Consider the following 22,500-nt stretch of genomic DNA (forward strand, 5'->3'; position numbering starts at 1 on the left):
CGACCGACCTTCGGGAGGAGATCTTTCAAGCCTGCCACGACGACCCGACGTCCGGACACCTTGGTTATAGTCGGACGCTGGCCCGTATTCGTGAAAACTATTACTGGCCCAAGCTCCCCAAAACCACCCACCTCTACACCCGATCTTGCCACGAGTGCCAGCGACGCAAGAAACCGCCGACGAAGCCGGCAGCTCTCCTGCAGCCAATTGCTCCACCAACTGCACCGTTCCAGCAGATCGGAATGTATCTGGTTGGTTCTTTTCCGCTGTCGACCCTGGGAAACCGTTGGATAATCGTCGCCACAGATTATCTCACGCGGTATGCAGAAACGAAAGCCCTTCCTTCAGGGACTGCTGTTGAAGTCGCCAAGTTTTTCATCGAGTCCATCGTCCTCCAGCACGGCGTTCCCGAAGTGCTGATTACAGATCGCGGATCATCGTTCATGGCACAGCTGACCCAAGAAATCTTCTGGCTCAGTCACATCAGCCATTGTCGTACCACTGCGTACCACCCGCAGACCAACGGGCTGGCGGAGCGACTCAACAAGACAATAGCCGACATGATCTCTATGTACATCGACGTAGTTGACAAGACGTGGGACGAGGTGTTTCCCTACGTCCCGTTTGCCTACAAAAGGGCGGTTCAAGAGAGCACTGGATACACACCTTTCCAGTTGGTACACGGTTGTCGAAGGTAACAACCATGCTGGAAGCCATGCTGCCCCGTGAGCCATCTGACAATGAGAGCGACGACGCCCAGGTGGTTGCTCAACGGGCCTAAGAAGTCCGCCAGCTCGCCCGACTCCTGATTCAAGACCAGCAACGCGTCGACGCGGTCAGCTAAAACCTTTGTGGCAGGGACATCTACTTCCAGCCCGGAGACAGGGTGTGGGTGTGGACGCCCATCCGTTGCCGCAGCCTCAGTGAGAAACTGCTTAAACGGTACCTTGGACCATACAAGGTACTTCGTCACCTCGGGGAGCTGAACTGCGAGGTGATGCCCGACGGAACAAGAACATCATCACGCCGCCCACCAAGACCTGAAGTCGTCCACGTCGTGTGCCTGGAGCCGTACTAAGCTCGATAGGACTATGGACCTTATGTGTTCTTAATGACCCTTTAGTCTGCCGTTCTTTTTATTTGCTTTGTTTTGTTTTGTGGTATATCAGGGCGATGCACTTTTTATAGGGGGGAGTAATGCCGCGCGCGCAGCTGGCCAGGTAGGCAGTAATTCGAGGTTAGAATATTCTACACGCCGAAACTTCTTCGCTGATTGTTCCAGAAGCCCAGGCGTGTACAAAAGGGCTCCGCGTGCCAAGCAGGGGCAGTACTCGACCCAGCATTCAACTCTGCTCTTACGCCGACTTCGACGCCCGCGACGCTCTGCTGTTATCTTCTTTTTCCTTTTTTTATTTTTCGGCACAAGTTCGCCCCCATTAAACGTTTCAGTTTCCCCAGTTATTCTTTGTTTCACCTTGTCATTCGTGACAATATATCCTAGAGCACTCCACGTGTCCAGCTTTTAAGGCCTGACCAGGCCCATAAGTCTTACTGACCCGGGCCCGGCCTGATAGGGTGCCCTCGTGTTTCGGCCCGACCCGAGCTTAGCCCCACTGGAGGTGCCTTGACTGTGGGAAATAAAGCACGCCTCGGGGGTCCGTGCACAAAACCCCATATTACAACTACACAAACTCATTCCTTCATCGCAGGGCACACCACTCACAGACGAGAATTTTCCTTGTCTTTCAAAATACACGTTTTCAATCAAACAATCATTCCCGTCTGTAGCTGAGACACCAGACGCCCACTGAGCCTGATTAGCTGCCGGCTGTCTAAAAATATAAGCAATACAATTACTTTACTTTCAATCAATCACGTACAGGATCTTGGTTATTTCTTCCATTGTGAAACTTCCGGTTATCAATCATGTCGCACGGACCCACACACGCACGCAAAGTAGAACAACTTGGAGGACACTTAAGCTTCGCCTTTAAGAGTGGAACACGATAGCGTTATTGAATCCGGTTCACATCGCCTTCTCCTTCGCTTCTCATGCTCTTTCTGGCAGTCTCAAAAAGAATTGCGGCGGACATGTCTGGTTCGAATCCCGCCTAAAGTTCTACAAATTTTCTTTAAGGCAAATGAATAACTTTATCAAGTAAAATCATATCGAGACATGTGGCGACTTTTAATTGGAATTACATGTCATGTTTTTCAATCACTTTCATTCCCTGCGTTACGCCACGTTTCACGCTAGCGTTTCGGTTCGTTTTATTTTCCCGCGCGAGGTCACGTGTCTGTGACGTTATGACCCTATGGACCAATCAATTTTTCCCGTCACAACGCCACCGACGCCGGCTTTTCTGCGACGCGGACTCCTTAACGCTGGCGCGTTAAAAAGAAAAGGAGGGGAGCGACAGAGGTGCATACCAGAGACTGGAAGGATGATCGGTCCAAACGGCGAAAGACCCGTCAGGTTTTCTGTAAGTCAGGATCCTCTTGTAGCCTGTACAGCGAGGACGAAAAAAAAAAAACAGGACATTTGTATCGCGACTAAAAGAGGGCACATTAATCCGCCAGTCGCATGTGATGTATGGACGAACTTGCTCAAATTTCCATCTCTCTGAATATTTCTAAAAGGATCTTATTCAAGACGAGCGTGTCGCACGTTTTATGAGGAGCTTAGCTAGTGACACTGAGCATGTGTAATTACACTATTAATATTAAAAACTGGTTTGAAAATTTCTCGAACGAAAAACGTTCCTTCGGAAATATAAGGTGATGTAAATATTTTCATTGACCATGTCTCCCAAGAAAGTGCGCAGTACCTTTTAGATATCGTCCTTTGTACGCTTCGATCAGTTTAATAAACAATATGTGACAAATTTTATCAATGCGAGTGCAACAATTAGTAGCTGAATAGTGCAGTGGATGTTCTTTCCGTGATGCGCTGTTGAACTAAGGAGTGTATAGCGGATACATTACGCCAAACGTTTATATATAGCAAAGTGACTGACTGCCTAAAGCTCAGCGCAAATGAGTGGGAGGTAAATAGTCCCTGAAGGTTCCTCACATCTGAATAACCATACTACACAGCCCGGTGATGATCAAACACCACCAACATTGTTTAATATATTATGAACATAATATCATTTGCGACCTGATGTCAAGTGCCCTTCTCCATCAGAAGCGAACAAAATCCTCAGAGCTCTCACTTTGCCATGAACTCTTTAGTGAGCGTAAAATATCGTCCTCACCTTCACGAATGAAGCCGAGAGCGTGGTCTTCGTACGGACCGCCGATACTTCCCACGGCTCTCAGGTACTGGTAAGCGTACAGGGTTGGGGCCAGACTGATCATGGTTTGCTCTCCGCATCCGGTGGGCATACTCATGATGCTTCCGGGATTTTTGACCATTGTCTCTAGCGCCGGACCGAGTTTGTCGCCTGGAACGCACGAAAATAAAAACAGAACCGCGGCGTTTATTTCAATTCAAGCGGACTCATCAGGCATCGCATGCCTCATCAAGGCAGACCAGGAATGTACAAATCGACGCACGCCGCGGTACTTTTATGGATACTTTTCTATGAATTCTATGGATACTTTTAGTTTCCCGAACTTAAGGAACGATGTTGTGTTTCAATTACTTAATACACAATCTCGTATCAATGTTTTGAGTGTCTGAATAGTTAGAACGTTGATTTGCAAACGTATGCCTTTTATGTAGGCATTGGTAGAATTTCGCCACAGTGTTTCAATACAGCTAACCGAGGCATAGATGTTTCTAATGATTTTTTTGAAAATCTGTGCCTTACGTGCTTCACTGGAAAGCATACACTTGAATGGTTATTGAAATAAATAAGACGAAATACGAATATGCATGGAGCTTCTGGTTTTTTTTTTTTCTGCCTGGATGTCTTTAACTTTATTGTACAACGGGTAACTACCAGAACCTTGAACCTAACCTATGATAAAATTATTTCTGCATATGTAACTAAACCAATTGCGCAAGAATACAAAACGAGCAGCCGTTTATCCAAACAAAACTAAGAATTTTTTTCTTCGTGGTCTAAACATCAAACGTAAAACTATGTTCACGGCACGCGTATACTCGCTCCATCTTTTGTAGAGGCGTTATTTGTGATTCCAAGTTCATGCGACCTTTTTGTTATCACATTCTGATAAGCTTACTCTTCTTTGTCTAGGACGTCTATAAACATTCATTTTGAACGAAAAAGAAGGAGCAATGCTGCCACACTTCTAGGGTTGACTGGCCCAGCGTGGATCAAAAATCGTTTCGTACCGATAATGCCGATCTCGCAGTGCTCGGAACCCGGAATTGCGATGTCCGGACTGGGCCGCTGGATCTGAACAAGCTGCCGGCCGTTGGTGGCGTAGCTCTCTGTAAACAACAGCGCCGTGAAGGATTATTCGTTTGCCAGTAGAGGAGTTATACCAGAATTGTGCGTGACGCGTTGCTTGTATCTGGCTACTTTATTCGCTAACAATGGGACGATTTGGCTAATTTTCATCGAAATGAATGGACGCTTTATTTTCGTGACATTTTGACCGAGTAAAAAGTATCGAGTATTTAGTTACTTTTAGGGGTACGTGTACACCACACGTTGCACAACCATGGACTCTCCCCATCTTGGGTTTGCAGCTCTCACACTTTAGAACCGCTACATGGGCAACAAAGAAAAGCACTTGTACAAGATATTGCCTCACATAAAAAATAGTAGACGAATGCAAAACTCAAAAGAACTATTTAAAAATGCGAATCTGTGCATGCAACCAAGCAAGAGGGGCATCGTACATTGTGCGACGCAAAAGTGGCGTTCCTTTTATAAACGTGGGACCTTCAGGAATGTTCCTTTAATTCTTTCATATATTTACGTGTCTTAGAAAGAGCTCGAAGTGGTCCACTTTCCAACTCTTGTTGAACTTCGTCATGTTTTCCAAATCAGAACACAGGACGACGACCTAAAATTGGTCGGAACTTTCCAGAAGTATACAAATCAACAAAAAAGAGAGAGCCTGGTCAAGCGGTGTTTGATCCTCGTTCCGCCTCACGGCAGCCGCGTGGGCTGCCAGCTCCGTCCCGCTAGCGGCAACGTGAGAGAGTACGGTCACGTCTTTCAGTGTACATCCTGACCAAACTCTACACTGAGATGGTGTCCTCGGGATAAGTCTTCCAAGTAGAAACAAGATTATGCTCTATTGAGATATTCTGTTTTCCGTTTTGTTGTTTGTAAGTACACTAGGGGACAGTCCCCACAAACAGAAAGTCGACCGCCCATTTCTATTTTGTTTATGGTATCCTGGACAGTTTGTCTTCTAAACAATAACGTCTTTCAGTGAGAAGTATTATTCACTGCGTAGTTCCCAGTACGGCTTTTGCCAAAACGCAGTCACACAATCATTACGCGAAGACCTTTTCGATCATATTCACGAAAATATTGATCGTAACAATTTTGTGCCAAATCTTTTTCTAGATCTCAAAAAGGCATCTGACAGAACTGACCACTGGTTGCTATGCATAAGTAAAAACACTTGGGTTTTGGAGGCCCGTTCAATGATTTCCTGGCTGACTACCTTTAAATGTACACTGACACCCCTCAAATAGTTTTTTTTTTATCTTTGGCCAGGCGATTCATTATGGTGTCAGAAGGCTAACCAATCAACATTTTGATACAACGTCACATATATTTTTAATAAAGCCAAAAAACGCAACTGCTCGAACCTGACACCGAAACGTTATCAAATGCCACGTGGCTCTGCAAGTTTTTTTGTTTTTTTTTTAACGTGTTTGCAGCATTTTCGGGGCCACAAAAAATGGATATTATATTTTCTATACATTCGCAGTACTATGTGTGCACCTTCAATGACCCGTGACCTTGATTATCTTTGAGGGTTGTGTCTAAACCATAAAAAACGGCACGTGATCATGGAGAAGAGAGTGAGCGCGACTCAAACGGCCCTCGTCTCGATCGGCGGTTTTCGGGCTGAAAGAAAACGAATTTCGAACCGCCAATTGTGTTCCGGGTAGTTGGGCTTTCATATGTTATGTACAAAGAAAAATCTTTGCGAGATTAAATACCCTGTCAGTGTCCTCTTTAAGGACGTCTACAGCTAGTAAATATTTCTTAAGCTAAGAGTAAGTTAGTGAAACTTAATTACAGTTTCTCCAGGGATCTATTTTAGGACCTCTCCTTTTCAACACGTACGTTAATGTAATTGGGAAGCTTCACTTTCCCCGCGGAGTTTTCAGTACGCCAACGATACCACTTTGGGTTTATCTGAAAATGGCGTATTCGAAGCTACATCGTGTTTTCAAAATGGCATATTCCACCTAAAGGCATGTTTCACTCGCAACCAAATTTTCGTAAACGTCGACAAAACGAATATGCTTTCATAAACACACAAAATTATAAAACTTTCGGCCCCTTGGTCCTTCCCTTATACACTTGTAAAATCTTCAGGTGCGCACCACTAGAATACGTGTCATCCACAAGGTATCATGTGCTTTTTGATGAACATCTGTCATGGAGAGCGCATATCGACTACCTGCGAAACGCCATGAACGGTGTCTGCTTATATATACAGCCTTCGTTTTCTGACCGATGCGCGTACTAGATATAGGACTTATCAGGCACTGGAATCGTTTCTACTATGATACGGCATAATGGTTTATGGTTCCTCTTCGTAATATAAAGAAAAAAAAGTTAGATATTATTCTGCGAAACCTAGCGAGAAACATTGCGTATAGAACTAAATTTGCAGAACTCGAAACTGACCTAAAGATGCGGTCGCTACGGATGTTGCTAGTTGACATATTGCATATTTATATCATATTAGTAAACAATTACTATAAATACGCGTTTAAGCAGCCACTAAAAAGGAAAAGTGTCCCGAGAGAAATAGAACGCTTAGTTTTTTCAAAGGTTTTCACAAACTTCTGTAAAAGGGTACGGCAGTTATGCTCCACAATATGATAACATATTGCCAAATCGACTTTAGCACTGCCAGTCACTTTGGATTGCTAAAAGAGAGCTGAGATAGTGGTCTAATAACGTTGATGCATAACCACACTTGTAACCACATAACGTTAGTTTTTTTTTTTTTTATGTTGGATGTAAGTTGCTGCGTCGTTCCGTATAAGCGTTTGCATGTTGTGATTTTCAGTTTTAAATTTACCGTGCTTGTAACTTGTTGGGTTTTGTAAGACGTAGCTTCAAATTTATTTCTTACCTTTTTTTAGGCCGGAAGCATGCGGGTACGTTGCTTTGTGTACGAGTAGTAACATCCCATCCATTGCAACAGTGTCCCGCCCACTTAAACACACGTGCTTTTGTGGCTCTGTGAAATTTATGTACTCGTTTATTATGCAATAAACGTTTGTATGTATGTATGTCAGGCACCAAACTTTTGCCCATGATGCTGGTGTCCTGAGTCGGCACTTTTCACCTCTCTAGTAGTTCTGATGACAGCCCTTAGATGCTAAGAAAAAGTCTGCCAATTCCAAAGTTCGCTTGGTCGCGCTAACAGTGCCGCGCAGTGCACATTCGTCTGTTTAGAATCGCTCAACTCATGCGAAAGGATTTTTTCAATTAAGAGAAAAAGCGTCTGCCACGTTTTGGCAAAATTTAAAATGCAGGCGAACTAATTTAATATACATTTTAAGTACAGAAGAAACATAACAAACACAAGGCTTCGTGCATGTGTTTGTCCTCTGTATCCTCGATTCTTCATCCATTCTTAAAATGTCTATTTTTATTTTGGTGGCTCCCAAATTTGAGTGTGCTATGAGCCATGGGTTGACAAATCTTATCCGCAAATACCGCTGCGATGCGGTCAAGATGAAATGTTACAACCTGCGTCCGTCAACAAATAGCAGAAAGCGTTGAAACATTTTTCCAGCTTTTTTTGTTTAAAAAAGGAACTTGCATCCTACAACTAGTGCACCCGAATTTAGGCTTTCGGTATTCGAGCTAATAAGAATCTTTCCAAAAAGGGGCTTTTTTGGCGATTCGGCAAAAAGAGTTAGCCTATCCAGATCAAGTATTCACATCTTGGGCGATCTCACCAAACACTTAACATAACGGAAACATAAAAAGAGAATATGTACCAATACAGGACTAGAAGCCAAGCAAGTCATTATAAATATCCCTACCAAAAGTGCATGAATTTAGCAGCACATTAATATTAATTCTGAACATCCTAATTGCTTAAGCGTTCCCTTGTCACCTGAAATCACTGTGCCCTAGGTCATATTAACGGGATTATTTTGACAGAGTATTTTATTCCAAACAATTTCGTCCAGACTCCGCTACCACCAAAAAAAGAAATGTTTCGAACCGCAGATTACAGATATGCTACAAAATATTTCCAACTATTACCTTTTACCATTTTTTTTATTTTATTTAGGCCCGAAAAGAGCACAATATTACGTTGAACGGTTGCCATAGACACAGGGCACTTACCGCACTACTTTTAAGATAAGGGCGCGTGTTCAAATTTGAAAGCTCGGTAACTAGTAACGTACACAGTTACTTTTCGGCAAGTAATAAATCACAATCATCACTTTTAACTAACGTGCAGGGTACCATTCAAACTCACCCGTGTAGTGTTCGTGGAAGATGCTGCGCTGTTGTCGCTTCTTAACGTCGGTGGGATTCAGGGGTACGTTGAAAGATTCGTTTCGGGGGGCACCATTGTGCTGGAACCAAAAATAAGAAAAGTGATGAACCACGTACAAGAACAGACGAATAGAATAAAAGGAGAGAATTATCCTTTTGTTCAAGTTTGAAGGAGAATGAATCTAGCTTTACGTGTCGACCTGTAAGTTCGACACGCCATTCTTACATTCTAGGATTGTGGTTGTGGCGCTTGAACTGTATAGACCAGTGTCCGAAATCCTAGTCACCAGTGACAAAAAAGGGAAATAATAAACTCAAATGCAAGCTCTTGTGAAGAGAGGGGCTGCGCATAAAACAATATCTTCTCTTTTTACAGCACTTTTGGCATCGGTGTTGCTCTAGTTACGTGACTATGCTTTTCTGACGTTCTTGCACTACGATAGTGCGAAGGTTTTAAAAAAGGGAGTCTGGCAAAAAGCTCGGCCCCCCTTCTCTGTCATAGGGTCAGCATAAACAAGCAGGGCGGCGCCCATGGAACAGACCGGATTCTGGTCTATAGGCGTCGCCATTTTCTGTTGGTGGTGGCGACATTGAGTTTGAGACTTTATACACGAACTCAGCTCTGTTACGTCACCGCGCGGTGGTGCCGCGTCAGGCGCACTTCCGGTTTGGGCTGCGGGCGGAAGTCGCAATACGAGACTATTGTCCTGTGGTATTTTGGAAGAAACCAGACAAAAACCTGCCTTCTCGTAAAAACGCCGCGATTAGGGCTGTATCAAAAGAGTCGGGAAAGGTTTGAAGGTCTTCATGCGTTTTCTGCCTGCTCGGCTCCTACGAGAACGTTGATAGGTGCTGCGAAAAATAAAAACCCGACTCAGTCGGACCATGATTGCTTGTGCGGAAAGCACATTGGATGGAAATCATGGATGCTTATGGTCGTCCGATTTATTTGTTTTGTTCCAACATGAACGCGGGAAAACCGCCAAGTTGTACGGATCACATCCGGACTACGTTTAGTGCATCTTCAAGCTCAAACAGCTGCCTGATCGTTTGAACTGTCGTGTGCTCCTTCAAATGTTTCCGCTTGTTATCGTCTACTCGTTCAAACGACAGCTGCCTGTAGACCAAGCGTTGACCCGTTAATTGCGATAAGAGGTAATTGCAGGACTCAAAAATTTTTTTGAGATTGAAGGTGGGTTGGGGTAGGTAGGCTCGGTGTAAACGGTAGGTACTAGGAGAGGCTGATCATTGTTACCAGTGGCCATCACCGACTTGCTATGCCGGATTCACTTGGGCCGATTTTGGTTGTGATTATCAGTACCGACGTTGACCATCTCAGCAACGGCCCACGCATTTGCAGCTTGAGCGACGTCGCGACTGAAAATAGCGAGCAGAATCTCATCATGTGAATCAAATTTTAGCGCCCATTCTGCGGCGTCCACACGGAATGAATCGCTGGATGTCACATTATTCACGCGACGTTTTGCGGTGTAGCGAGCATTGTTAATTTCGCTGAGGCCGCTGCAGTAATCAGACAGTGGCAGAAAGACGTGGATTTAAAACTTCTAACGTGGAAAAGGGGGACGATCCTTTGGAAGCGAAGGATCGTCCCCCTAAAGAAAAGGCTCAGGGACCTGTCTACAGGATCACCTGTGATGACTGCGCCTCCTCCTACGTTGGGGAAACTAAAAACTTCCCCGGAACGTCTACGCCGGCATCAGTATGACGAAAAAAAGAATAACGTGCAGGGTAGTGCGCTGGCAGAACACGTCCAAAAAGAGGGTCACACGGTTGGATTGAACCACTGCTCTCTTCATGGCACGGAAAGAAACTGGCAAAGACGCGTTTTATTAGAGTCCTGCACACTTTAAAAAAAAAGGGTGTAGTAGGGTGCATCAGGCGCACATGCACCCTTTTCCTGAAAGATGCACCCTCCGCCACCCAGCCGGTGTACTTGTACACCGACAATGAATATCCTTCACTCCTTTAAAAACCTCTATGTGTATTAGTGCACCGCCACGCTAGCCACGCGCATCGATCAACTTGTGCTTCGATTCCCCCTTGGGGGTCACTTTTTGGGTTGGGCAGTTTCTTAGGAAGTATGGGGCTATCCTGTTCACTCGGTATTGGCAGTATAGAGTAAATGGTATGCTTGTTTTAGGCCAATTATGTGTCCGGGTAGGATCACGTGACTACACTCTCCAAACTAAATTTAAGGCAGAGCACGGCACCTCCTGAAGGCCAAGGCCATGGATAGCATCCACTGCATTATTAACTGTGGGTCAAACTTTCAAGAGGATATAACTGACAAATCCTCTCGTTGTGTTCATTGTTCGGACGCCCCCCCCCCCCCCCCCCCCCCCGCCCGCCCTGAAGATAAGCCTTTGCGAGGGCGCCCCCCTTCTGGCCTTGAAGGAGCTGCTATTTTTTTAGTGCACTCTTTCTCTCTCTCCCTAAGCTGAAAGCGTGGAAGAAGGTGCGCAGTCACCGGACCAATGCACCGGAGGCTTTTTTAACCCTCGACTCTGCTGTCTGGGCGCGGGTAACGAGAGGAGCGTGATCATGCGGTGAAGGTTTCACGGATGACGTAGCAGCTTTTTCCGACCTCGGAATGTCTGCTTCCCGGCCTAGTTTCTTGTATACTGTGCTGCGACCAGCGAGGCTGCCGTATAGATTTCGTCCGCGACAACGTATTCGAGTGTACCAAGATTTCCAGTGTTTGAAAAGTCCTAGGCGTATATCGGTGACAAGTGATTTCTTCAAAAAAGCCCGAGGAATTCCTGTGATGCGTTTAGTGTTCGATTCGGCAAATTACTGCTTCTGCCACATCGTGTTGAATCTTCACGGACCCCTTTCTTTTCGTTTTTGTGTTTGTGTGGTTCTGCAGTGCCCGTGTCGACATATATCTCGGATTACATATTTCAAGTCCAGTATTTTCATCGTAAGTGCACCGCAACCTACTCCTTTGCAACAATTGACCGTTCCGTTCCGGATGACTTGTAGTATTAGGCAGTGTCTATTTTCTAGCAGCCGGAAGAATAATTTCCCCGAAATTCTATCGGCAGTCACCTGCCATTAGCTGTCTGCAACCATGTGACAACGGCAGGTAGAATACTGACTTTCTTATTCTCCCGGCGTTTTGTGAAAACACGTTTTCGTTGGTACACGTTTTGTAGACACGTTTCATCGTCACTCGTTACGCGAAATGCACGCTGTAGGGACATTTTGTCGCGCGTTTATCTCTGAGGCGAGTGCTCACCGACCCAGCCCACCCTTTCAAGCCGCTTAGTGGCGACAGTCTGCGGCGGCTCATTACGAAAAGTTAACCCACCTGTCCCACCCGTACACGTCACTTCGCGGATACATTCTGGGGCGGCTCATTACAAGCAAAAAAAAGAAAGAAGCTAATATAGGAAAGCTAATCTCAGCTGTCCATGAAACGTCGTTCGATGAATGAATGGCGACTACCGGTGGAATTTCGTGGAAATAATTCTGCCGGCTGCTGGGAGAATAGACGCTACATAAGACTCACCCCGGTTTTTGTTTGCTTAGTAATCTTCTCAGTTGTGTAACAGCTTCTTCGTACCTCTTCACATGTCACGGATTGCGTGCAAGTTTGTACTTGTTTACGAAATAGGCTGTCTAATAAACTTATATAAGATTTCGAAACAATCCCGTTTGCCCGTTTACCTGCCTTTTTGCAATCACTTGGCGCATGCATTCTTTAATGGTTTCCTTGATGCCTTAAATGGGTTTATGAAGTTAGTTATGAAGCGGGTGCATAAAGTGGTGTGACCATGCGCCTTCGAATGGGGTGCATCTGTGTTCCCTTTTATTTTATTGGGTGCAGAAAGTGGTGTAGCCGTACACCAATGAATGGGGTGCACCTGTGTTCCCTTTGAGTGAGATTTCTGTAGAAAAAGGTGTACATGTGCACCACACGAACGGGTGTACACATACTCTCATATTTGGCGTGTAGAAGTATTCCCCCAAAGAGTGTAGTATATGTGACAAGCACTTACACCCCCTATGGGTGTACCCCATAACACCCTTTTCTTTAGAGTGTGGTACATTCAGAACACCGAAAATAACGTCAACCGGTCACCTGGGACATCTCCAAGCGCCTACGTGTCCGGTTTGCGATGTGTCATGTGAGGCGCTACGAGCCATAAAGTACGTGCAGATACAACGGCCGCTTTAAAGAAGCGAACAACACCGGGCAATTTGCAAGACGGCGACAAGGACAAAAGCAGTCACCCGTGATCAAGGAGCCGAACTGGCCATACAACGTCGGGCTCCGTATCAATTTTTTGTTATACTTTTTCTTTCATTCTCGTTCCGCCAGCCAGAGAAAGCACGAACTCCGGCTTACCTCTCCATGCTTCAATAAATATCTATCTATCTATCCTAACCAGGTGGATGTCAACCAAAAGGTTTAGGTTGAATCCTTCCAACATCTTTGTGTAGTTGTTTTATCGCTCACTTTAATGTTGTTAATTTGACTATTTAAACACCTGTTTCTTTTCACACACGTATCCGTCTGTCTGATTTTTATTCCTTCAATCCCTAAGAGAAACGTGAGACGGAGTAAATTCGTATGTTATTCATTGGATTTTCTTATATCTTTTTTTTAATATTGCCCCGCTCGGACACCTATTACTAACATACTAAGTGACGGTTCACATCAATGAAAGCAATGACAAATTACACAATACATTTTTAGAAGCGTGAGGTTAGTCTGTCAGGGTTTGACGACACTGATACATGATGCAGATAGAAAAAAAACAAATTGGCCAGTACAGTGTGACTGCTAGAGTGTGGTTTTAAACGTGCATCCCACAGTTGACACAGGACATGATGCCGATACAACACTGACCCCATCGAAATGGGCAGGGGAGCAGACTGAGCGTCGTATCTCCGCCTCTTGCAGCACGGGCTATCGCTCCGGCCGAGAAGCGGCGCGCGAACGCCCTCGGCCACCGGTGGCCCTCACCTCAATCTTCAGCTTGACCCTGGCCGAGTCACTGCCCGCGCTGCTCACGGCGATCACTTCGATGTAGCGCTCCCCAGTGGCGAGCGGAATCACCGGGAAGATAACGGTCCTGCCGTGGCCGCTCGGAACGTCGATCCTGTGAATGGCCGACCTCTCGCCCTCCCTGGTGCCGGAGCAGATGTCCTTGGTGCCCCGGAGCGCCACCCTGGCCTGCGAGTGGTGGATACCGGGCCCGCGTCAAGTCTGCGTTGCGGCAGAGCGCGCGTAGAGGGAATTGCACCCTGATGTGTGGATTCAAAGGCTTCGGGACGAAACACTTCCTAGAAGGAGGGTTCCAGTGTAACCGCTCTTCACAGTGTACCCTGCTTAGAGGCGTTCCAACTGAGCTATGACGAAGAACAGCGCAGCGTGCAATTTTCGAAAGAACGGTTCGAGACATTTTGGAATTAAAACGGTTCGCGTTTCATGAACTCGCGAGTGGGCATGACAAACGTTCAAGCAAGAGGTACGTGCCGGGGCTCGTAGTGTGCGGGCGTGTTTAGTGACGTCCTTTTATAGTTCATACCTTTGACGTGAGGGTCAGGATTATCAGTTATGAACGACAAATTCGATAGTGCGTGTTCAAATCGAGGCCGCCTCGGTGGCTCCGAGGCGAGAGCGCCGGCCTACGGATCCCCAGGTGGCGGGTTCGAATCCCGGCCGAGGTGCCCGCAATATGACGGAGGCTTATTGCGGAGAAGGCGCCGTGTAACCGAGCTTTCGGTTGCACGTCAAAAGATCCCCAGGTGGTCGAAATTAATCCTCAGTCCTCCGCTGGGGCGTGCCAGATGCCCGTCGTAGGTTTGGCACGTAAAACCCCCAAATTTGACTTTTGTGTTCAAATCGACGGTGACAAGTTTGGTTGTGTACGATGGAAGCTTGGTGTCCTCGCTTTCTTGAAACATCACCGGAAATATTGACAACCTGACATTTTTTTCCGTTGATGAACACAGATTTAATCCCTGCTTGGCTAATCTTCGAAAGTCTACCCTAAAATGATTTTATCCCGCCAATGAGGGGACAACTGCCCGGAGGCGAAATCCGCCCGAAAGTGGACAACGCTACTCAGCTGCTTCTGACCTAGCCACGTCGGACTACACTTTGGTTAGGCCGATTTAAATAAAGAGGAACGGCGCGGACGCTTTTTAGTAAATTTTTCTTTATCGGTGGAACTAAGAACGACTTCAGTGACGCAATCGCGGTACTGCCTACTGAGACACGTGAAGCAGTACCGCGATTGCGTCACTGAAGTTGTCTATGAGATACCCCTGTCGTACGGGAGAGTGTATGTTGGCCAGACGGGGAGGTGCATTAAAGATAGAATCAGGGAACACTCTGCGTCAACTAGGCAATCCCCGTCTGGCCACTTGGCAGTACACTGTGATCGATGCGAGTGTGACCCAAAGTTTGACGAAACAAGAATTGTTGGAAGCGGCGCAACAAAAATCGCTCGCGAAATCTTGGAGGCCTTCACCATACGATCTCGTGGCACCGATGTCTGTGTCAGCGCCCCATCTTTATCTCTATCTGATAGGGAGTATACGTTCCTTCAAAATGAACGTGTCACGTAGGAAAACGCGCTAGGCTTCGTTCTATCTTTGTTTCTTACCCATGCGCACGTGTACATTGGGCATCGCTTGCGTTTCTGTGTTTTTCTAAAATAAAGTTCAGTTGAAAGTGCGCCTCGTCCTGTCTGCTTCTCTCCTTGTGTCCTCATTGTTTTGGCGCCTCACTTCAAGGATCTGTGGGTTTGTGAGAAAAGAAATCTTCGTAGCAATCTTTCGGCTCCTCCCCCCACTGTGTCATAACACAAAGAATATTTGGGTGTGACGAGTTCAGCGACAAAGGCTGCGTTCATGGTGGCAAACTTGTTTTTCGGCCGGCAACTTTAGGATCGTGTATTATTATTTGCTACATAAATTCGATATGTATGAAACAAAGCAGTAAAACAGCAGTAGCATCTTAAATCCCTGATTGGAAGTGTTCTTGCCACTAGGCCAGTCGTACGTTTTGGGGCAGCACAGTACAAACTTTGCGTCATAGGGATCGCCATCATGCTCGAGCCGGTAGTTTCGATTCGCCGTAGACCCCCGAAACAAAACTTTGCGTTAAAGACGCACTCAAATGGTTTTTGGGGAAGCTATTTTTTGGTGCGATGGCGTTAAGGAAGTGTCAGTGAATGGGTATCTTCAGTTTTAGAAGGCAGAACCGCCTATTAGTCACGCAGGAATAAATATGTGCGCAGTCCTTTCTGTTCCTTCGCCGACCAATGAAATTATCGTATGTTTGAAAATTTTGGCGGCATTTGTACAGTTTCGCTTAAGGGACAATTTTCAGTTCAATTAGATATGCTCTGCATGATAATTTCACAAGACGTAAAATAGTTCTAGTTTAGAATACGCGATACTGCAATTATCGTTTCCCAAACAAGGGACTACGTTTTCTCCTTGCCTTCCTCCGCGGGGGGTGAATTTCCCGTTCCCTCGAGATGCGCGGAAGCGCACGTATCATGAACTGCAAACATGGCGTTGGTGGTAATCGTCGACGTGGACGGCGTGGTGAAAGCTCATCGTTCCGCGTAAAAGCACTATCCTTGACTGTGAATTTTTGTCGTGTGTCGCTATGATAACCCAGCACGTACTAAAAGGGAAGATCCACCTACTCGTGCGGCTATATCATGGCGGCACTCTCAAGACAGCAGAAACGCCCGCGCCGTCCTGTTTGTTTACTTCGACTACAGTGGTGCTTTCTAAGCATTTGTGCCCTCGAGCATCGCACGGAATTCATATTTGGCGCATTTAATGCGTGTGCTCATGTTCAAGGTATTACTGGCGCGTACCGTATAAAGGATGCGAATTTTCACGCATTTTCATCACCGGAAAAAAGTGATTAGTGTTAGCAATCCTGAACACTCGCAACGTCTATCTGATCACGAAATCATATTTCTACGTTGCTATATCGCTGCTAAGATTACATCGTCTTTTACAATCGTAGGAAAGGCGTGTGGCGATATTTGTACTATTGGCAAAGTCGTGTATTAGAGTCATGATCGTCTAAGACGGCGTACTGCATCTTTTTCTGTTCTTTTTTTCATCCACTTTACCTTGCAAGCCTACCATGAAAAAAAAAATAAAGCTTTAGGCTATAGAAAACTGTCTGTCTATATTCTGTTACGGCATTGAGTGGCAGTGCGTCCCCTTTTTAGAGGCGCCGCTGAAACAGCTGGCGGCGGCGTAGAAGCGGTCGCCGTGCTGACGACCCGCTGCACTTGTTGCAGTGGTTGCGGGTGTAAGTACGCGGGGCGCAGAGCGGTCGTTCCGGTCGCTCCGGTTGCAACGGAGGCAGTCGTAGGTAACGCACTCGTTGCAAACGTCTGAACCAGCCTTCCCCGTCCTCCCGAAGCGAAAGTCAACGTGGCGACATCGTTTCACATCACGTACCATAGGTTACGATGGTATGCCAAACGTGGGTATGGTTACGACTTGCCCCAACCGCAAATCGAAGAACGCCCGAAAAGGTCTGCGCTTCGTCGTCCTCAGAACCCGAATACGACTCCGAAGCGCTGCTATTGTCCACATCGCACGTCGGAGTGGCGTCATAGGAAATCTTCCCCAGGTCGGCTGTCCGCCGAAGAATGTCAACCTCTAACGGCGTCAGGTCCTCGAGCGTAGAGAACTCCGCCATGATCAAAGCTCGAATGACAAAGAGGTTCGGCCGGTGCGGCAACCTCGGGATCGCTGTGCGACGGAACGTCGTTCAACGCCCTTGGCCCGAGATCGTTTTGTTATGCGTGTGATGACCAATGAGAGTGGTTTCGTTTTCGGATAGGTCCGAGGTTTGGCGGCCTTCAATTACATTTTTATTAAAGAAATAATCACCGAATGACTATACATTTTGGTTTTTAGGGATACTTAGGGCGTCTAAATTCAGTTGTCATCATCAAAACACGAACTCAAAAACCACTGGAGTGCTCCTTTAAGACATCTACAAAACTACACAAGGCATCGAGAACACAAAAGACCACCGCGTAAATCGGGGACACTAACTTCCCTAAAAATAGTTCTAACCTTAATATTGAGAAAATTTACCGGAATTACCCTTTAACTTACTTAAAGATGCCTTTTGGAGAAAACCAATATTTCGGGAACCTTCTGTGCGATGCTCCCTTCTTGCAGAAGGAGCAATTTGACCAGCGTTCCGTGGAACACCACGTAAGTCAGTTAAAAAAGATAAGCACGACAGAAGGATTTTTGTCAGACTGCCTGGCAGTGCGTGACGTCCAATGACCTTGCGAAATTGACACCAGTTGCGTCAAGCTCGCTTCAAAGTTGCGAGCTGCGTGCTCTCGTTGCCCGTCACTGAGCGAATGCCCGTAGCATCAAGGCGTATTGTCGTTGCCCAGCGGGTTGTCGAGGCCCCTTTTGAGAGCCTTGGTTTCGGCACAGGCTGAGTTCTCCGATACGCGTTACGATTGCTGCGTGGCGTGCGCCGCTAGGCCGTGCACTCGGAACTTTCAAGGACTCCAGGCGTTTCTCACAATATCTGGCGATGCACCGTAAGGGAACAAGAACTACAGACCTATCCTCCTTTCTATGCGCGCTGACATTTTGTAATATCGTGATAGGCCCGCCATAAGGTGCGTTCAACTTGTCGCTCCTCTCGAGCCCCTCGATGAAGCCGCAGTAGTCGTGCTTTTCGTGGCGTTTTATCGCGATTTTCCCCTTGCTTTGTGTAGTGTCGTCTGATACTTGCTTTTACTACCTAACTGCTTGCCATTATTATATGCACAACTAACCTTGATTTTATAGCCCGTTTTGACTATCGGCGCCATCGGCGTGCCATAAACGTTTGAGTAAAAAAATCAGCGCTAGCACTGGCACGCATTGAGCATGTAGATTACTCTAAGACAATCGAGGGGCCAATTATTTACGAAAGCGCAAATTAGGCTTAGTGCTAGGGGCGCAATAACAAGCGCAAGGTATGTTTATGATCGCGCGTTTATGATCTCAAAAAAGAAGGCAAATATAGTCAACGCAAACCGTCCCTCTGTGTGTTTCTTGAAAGCATTCTGCGTTGCCTTCATAACAAAATCAATACTATTAGCTTTGAATATGTGTGGGAATAATTTCTTGCTATATAAACATTCGCTTCATCTATTTATTTACGAATTTAAAGAAACTATACATTGTGTTCGGTCCCATGTCGGCAGCCATTCAATTTTCTTAAGAGGCCCAATTCATTTAATTCATTTAAATACAAAGGACTGGTCTCCCCCGGTGAAAAACGTGTCAAAGACAGCTTGTGAGTGCCTGACAAAAGCGCGGGAGGCACGCAGTATGTGACGCCGAAAAGGAGCCGTCTGCAGGGAAATTTCTCGAAAACAGCGTTGTGGATGCCGGATTCATCCTCGACGCCGCTGAAAGTGAAAAGCGTATCTATTCGAACGGATACGCATATCTGTCCACGCAAATCCATGAAGTCGTGCCTGGCGTTTGACTCAAGCCGAGCTTGCTGGAAGTCAATTCTTTTGCGCCATTTAATTTTATTTTACAAATAATAAGGAAGACACACGTCAGACTTCAATGCACGATTTCGTTCCATATCTCATATTCTAAATACGTTTTTAGGAAATTTCCGTATAACAAGTAGTTTGCTAAGGTCAACATCGCGAAATGCTGCTAATGAACACTTTAGCAGGGCCAATACTTGAACAAATTTCCTACTCGGCTTAGCACGGATCATCGAAACATTTTTTGAGCACCTAAATTCTTTAAGGAGATCTGTGGAGATAATCTCGCTGCTTCTTGCATTCCATGCGTTATTACAGGGCGGTTTCCCAGTCGGCAACTTTTAGAAAACGTTTGTGTCATCGAAATTTGAACAGTGAGCACTAAACTCGCGAATTCGTCTGTTATCTTTAATTCAGCACATTGTTAATCAAGTTCTCGATCTGTAGTTTCACTGGGCCTCCATGCATTTCTCTCTTCATTCGTTAATTTTATGGAAACTAGTATCAGCGAGTGCGTCCAGAACGGCCATAAACATCGGTAATACTCCTCCCGTATCATTCCAGCCCTTTCGCCACCGAACCTGGACGAACGACGAATAAGATCAGATAAAAGTGTTCGTAAAAACGCCGTCAATTTAGGGTCCTAACTACGTCGTAGTTCTCAAAGTGACTCATTACCACTGTATTATTGTTGTGTACCACGAGGGTTACAGTTATGTCACAAAACTAAGCAAAAACGACCTAACACACCAAAGCAGCCGCGAGCCTGCTGAAACCGAAAACAACCAAATTAAAGCCACCTTATGGCACATCGTGTGTCAGGGCGCTTTGTCCACCGGTCAGGTAGCTAGCGAGATTAAAATGTATATACTAATCGCAGAACTTGCTGGATTAGTGTCAATCTGTTACACTTGCTCTTGTTTTCAGTTTGACAAATCAAGGGGTCCAGGCGTTGGTGAAACGCCATGGTGCAACGCGGAAGTGAAAACAAAGGGCGAACCTCCTCACCTTGATGGTTTTCTGGCCGTAGTTGTAAACGGTGGCGGGAATCTCGACCTGCTCGTTCTTTCGCACCGAGTAGGGCACGTTGATCTCCACGAAGACGTTCTTGAAGGCGACGATCTCAAGAGGCTCCGAAGCGCAGATGCCGCCTAAAGGGGCTGTGCTCACTGCGTTCACTTCCCACGTCGTGATCGAGTCCGGCAGCGAGTACTCAACTTCCACTCTCCGGTCGTTTCTGGAAAGACCAACAACGTTCACGTCGCGTATCGTGGCGCAGCTTTCTGATGTCGACGGTCACGGCCGTTACTTGCACTTAGACACGTTGTTTGGTAACAAAGTAACGACAAGGTTACTTCTTCAGCGAAGGAGCAAGAAGCATATTTTTGTCACTTTTCAACGAAGTAATGGGTAACGGTATTTAGTCACATCCGAGAGGAGAACCTGTGCAACACAACTAACCAACCTAGTTCTGACCCCAACCCGCGACTTTATTTGCACGGCTCTGAGACCATAGATAAAGGTGCCCAAGGATTGTCAGTATAGCCATTGTTATTCCTGAGGAAACTCGTTAAAAAAGGAGGAATTATGAATTACGACAAATATTGGAAGCCTCTACTGCATCATAAAGACGACAGAGTGAGGATAAAATAACGCCTTAATTTCAAGCTGAGGCATCTTTTGGGTCGCAGTCACGAGTAACGCACTGAGTTACCTTCTAAGTGAGGAACGGTATTTGGTTACACTATTTCAGTAACTCGTACATATCTGCTCCAAACACGCGTTAGACAGTGTTTCGAGACTGGAGTCAAGAAAAACACTATGAAGACATAGTACCCGCCCTTGTCCCCGTCTCTTTCATTCTTTATATAGTTTTTCGTATGATATGTCCAACATATTTATGCTTTATTGGTTTCCTTTTAAATCCAAAAAAAGTTATGCACAGAAAGGTAGGTGAAATCTGGTTTAAAAGTCTAGTGATTTTATACTAAAACCCTTTACACCAAGTGGCAGGCACGTAGCCAGGATTTTGATCGGGGGAGGGGGGGAGGAGGGCGAGCCCCATGACCCCCCCCCCCCCCCCCGTCCTCCCTGGCTACGTGCCTGCCACGTGGCAAATTAAGACCTCCTCCCTCTTTCGGTTAATTGTTCTATGTAATCCGCACGTTTTGAAGTAACAGTAAGCTACCTATGTAAATATTTGTAAATATATTAGCTTGAACTTAAGAATTATACTTAAACACGAAGAAAGAAAGGACAGGAGATGACAAACAGCTGACAACCCACGGTGTTTTAGTGTAAACTTCTTCCTTGAGCGTTTGCTTCTTCATTCAGAGGCCAAAGAGAACAAGTGCTCCACTTGTTCTCGTTCCCACATAGCCTCTGGAAGGCCAGTCATTAAGATGCCTCGGAACGCGTCCTACCAACCACAGAGCCCATAGTTAACGGTCTGACTCCCAAATGAGAAGCGTGCAGCGAAGCTGTGCGTCTGGAACGCCATGCTTTGTTCAAAATTGTGCCCGAGGAGGAACAGGTGGAAAGCTTATCCTTGTTCTGCTCGCAGCACGCCTTGAAGGCCGCGATATATTTACTGATATATGTACATATATTTATATTATACATTTACAAGTATGTACGAACGTGTGACTCCTAACCGCTATTCGGTAAACTATGCCCGAGTTCGAGATGTCTGGTGAGTTTCGTCGCGTTTCCGTTTGACCATTTGAGGTGCCTATGTTTGGACTGAAACCGCTCCTTACCCGATGGTGTACTGATTAAAGAGCGAGGTTTCTCTGAAATCATGGCGTACAGTTCCGTCGTATTCGAATTCCCCGTCGTCCAGACTGTCGCCGTCCTTGTCCCCCGATCTGGCACTCGCCTCGAGCTCTGCGAGGAAGCAGCACCATGTGAGATAACGCGACAGAATCAACACGAACGAGTGATCGCGTCTTTTCTTTTCTTTTTATAACGGAGCTTTTCGGAAAGTCCGTCTAATCGCTTGTATCAATATCCTCATCTGAGTGTACTGCGTCTGTCTAATGGCGGTCTCCTGGCGGATGGAGGACGTTGAAGGCGCGAGCCGCTCTGGGTAGGTGCCAAAAAAGTTTTTTGTAATGGGCAAAATAAGCACAAAGCAGAGCCTCTGAATTCTACACAAAACACAGTGCGATCGACGCCCAATTTGTAATAATTTTGAACACGCATCTAATTATTTGGCGGGCAACCACTCCCTAAGCTTCTTGATGCGGATTTTTTTTGTCGAGAGCTTAATTCTGGTCATCACTTCGTACGGGGTGGTGGTTTCGTCAACGCATTTACTA

The 22,500-nt window shown here is 46.1% G+C and overlaps 1 protein-coding gene across 1 annotated transcript in view; it reads right to left on the reverse strand.

Moving 5' to 3' along the window:
* The window catches only part of LOC8032849 (complement C3), a gene marked incomplete at its 3' end in the record, with an annotated part of 118,887 nt that overhangs the window by 44,762 nt on the left and 51,625 nt on the right, over positions 1-22,500 (reverse strand). Inside the window, exons 5-11 of the mRNA XM_042288325.1 lie at positions 21,940-22,066; positions 20,189-20,417; positions 13,633-13,842; positions 8,620-8,719; positions 4,304-4,402; positions 3,258-3,446; positions 2,431-2,506 (exon numbers count right to left, since the gene is read on the reverse strand). Of these exons, the coding sequence (XP_042144259.1) occupies positions 2,431-2,506; positions 3,258-3,446; positions 4,304-4,402; positions 8,620-8,719; positions 13,633-13,842; positions 20,189-20,417; positions 21,940-22,066 (1,030 nt within the window). The remainder of the gene's footprint in view (positions 1-2,430; positions 2,507-3,257; positions 3,447-4,303; positions 4,403-8,619; positions 8,720-13,632; positions 13,843-20,188; positions 20,418-21,939; positions 22,067-22,500) is intronic.

This window comes from Ixodes scapularis, unplaced genomic scaffold (genome assembly GCF_016920785.2).
Source record: "Ixodes scapularis isolate PalLabHiFi unplaced genomic scaffold, ASM1692078v2 ptg001856l_1___fragment_2___debris__unscaffolded, whole genome shotgun sequence".
Taxonomy (NCBI): domain Eukaryota; kingdom Metazoa; phylum Arthropoda; class Arachnida; order Ixodida; family Ixodidae; genus Ixodes; species Ixodes scapularis.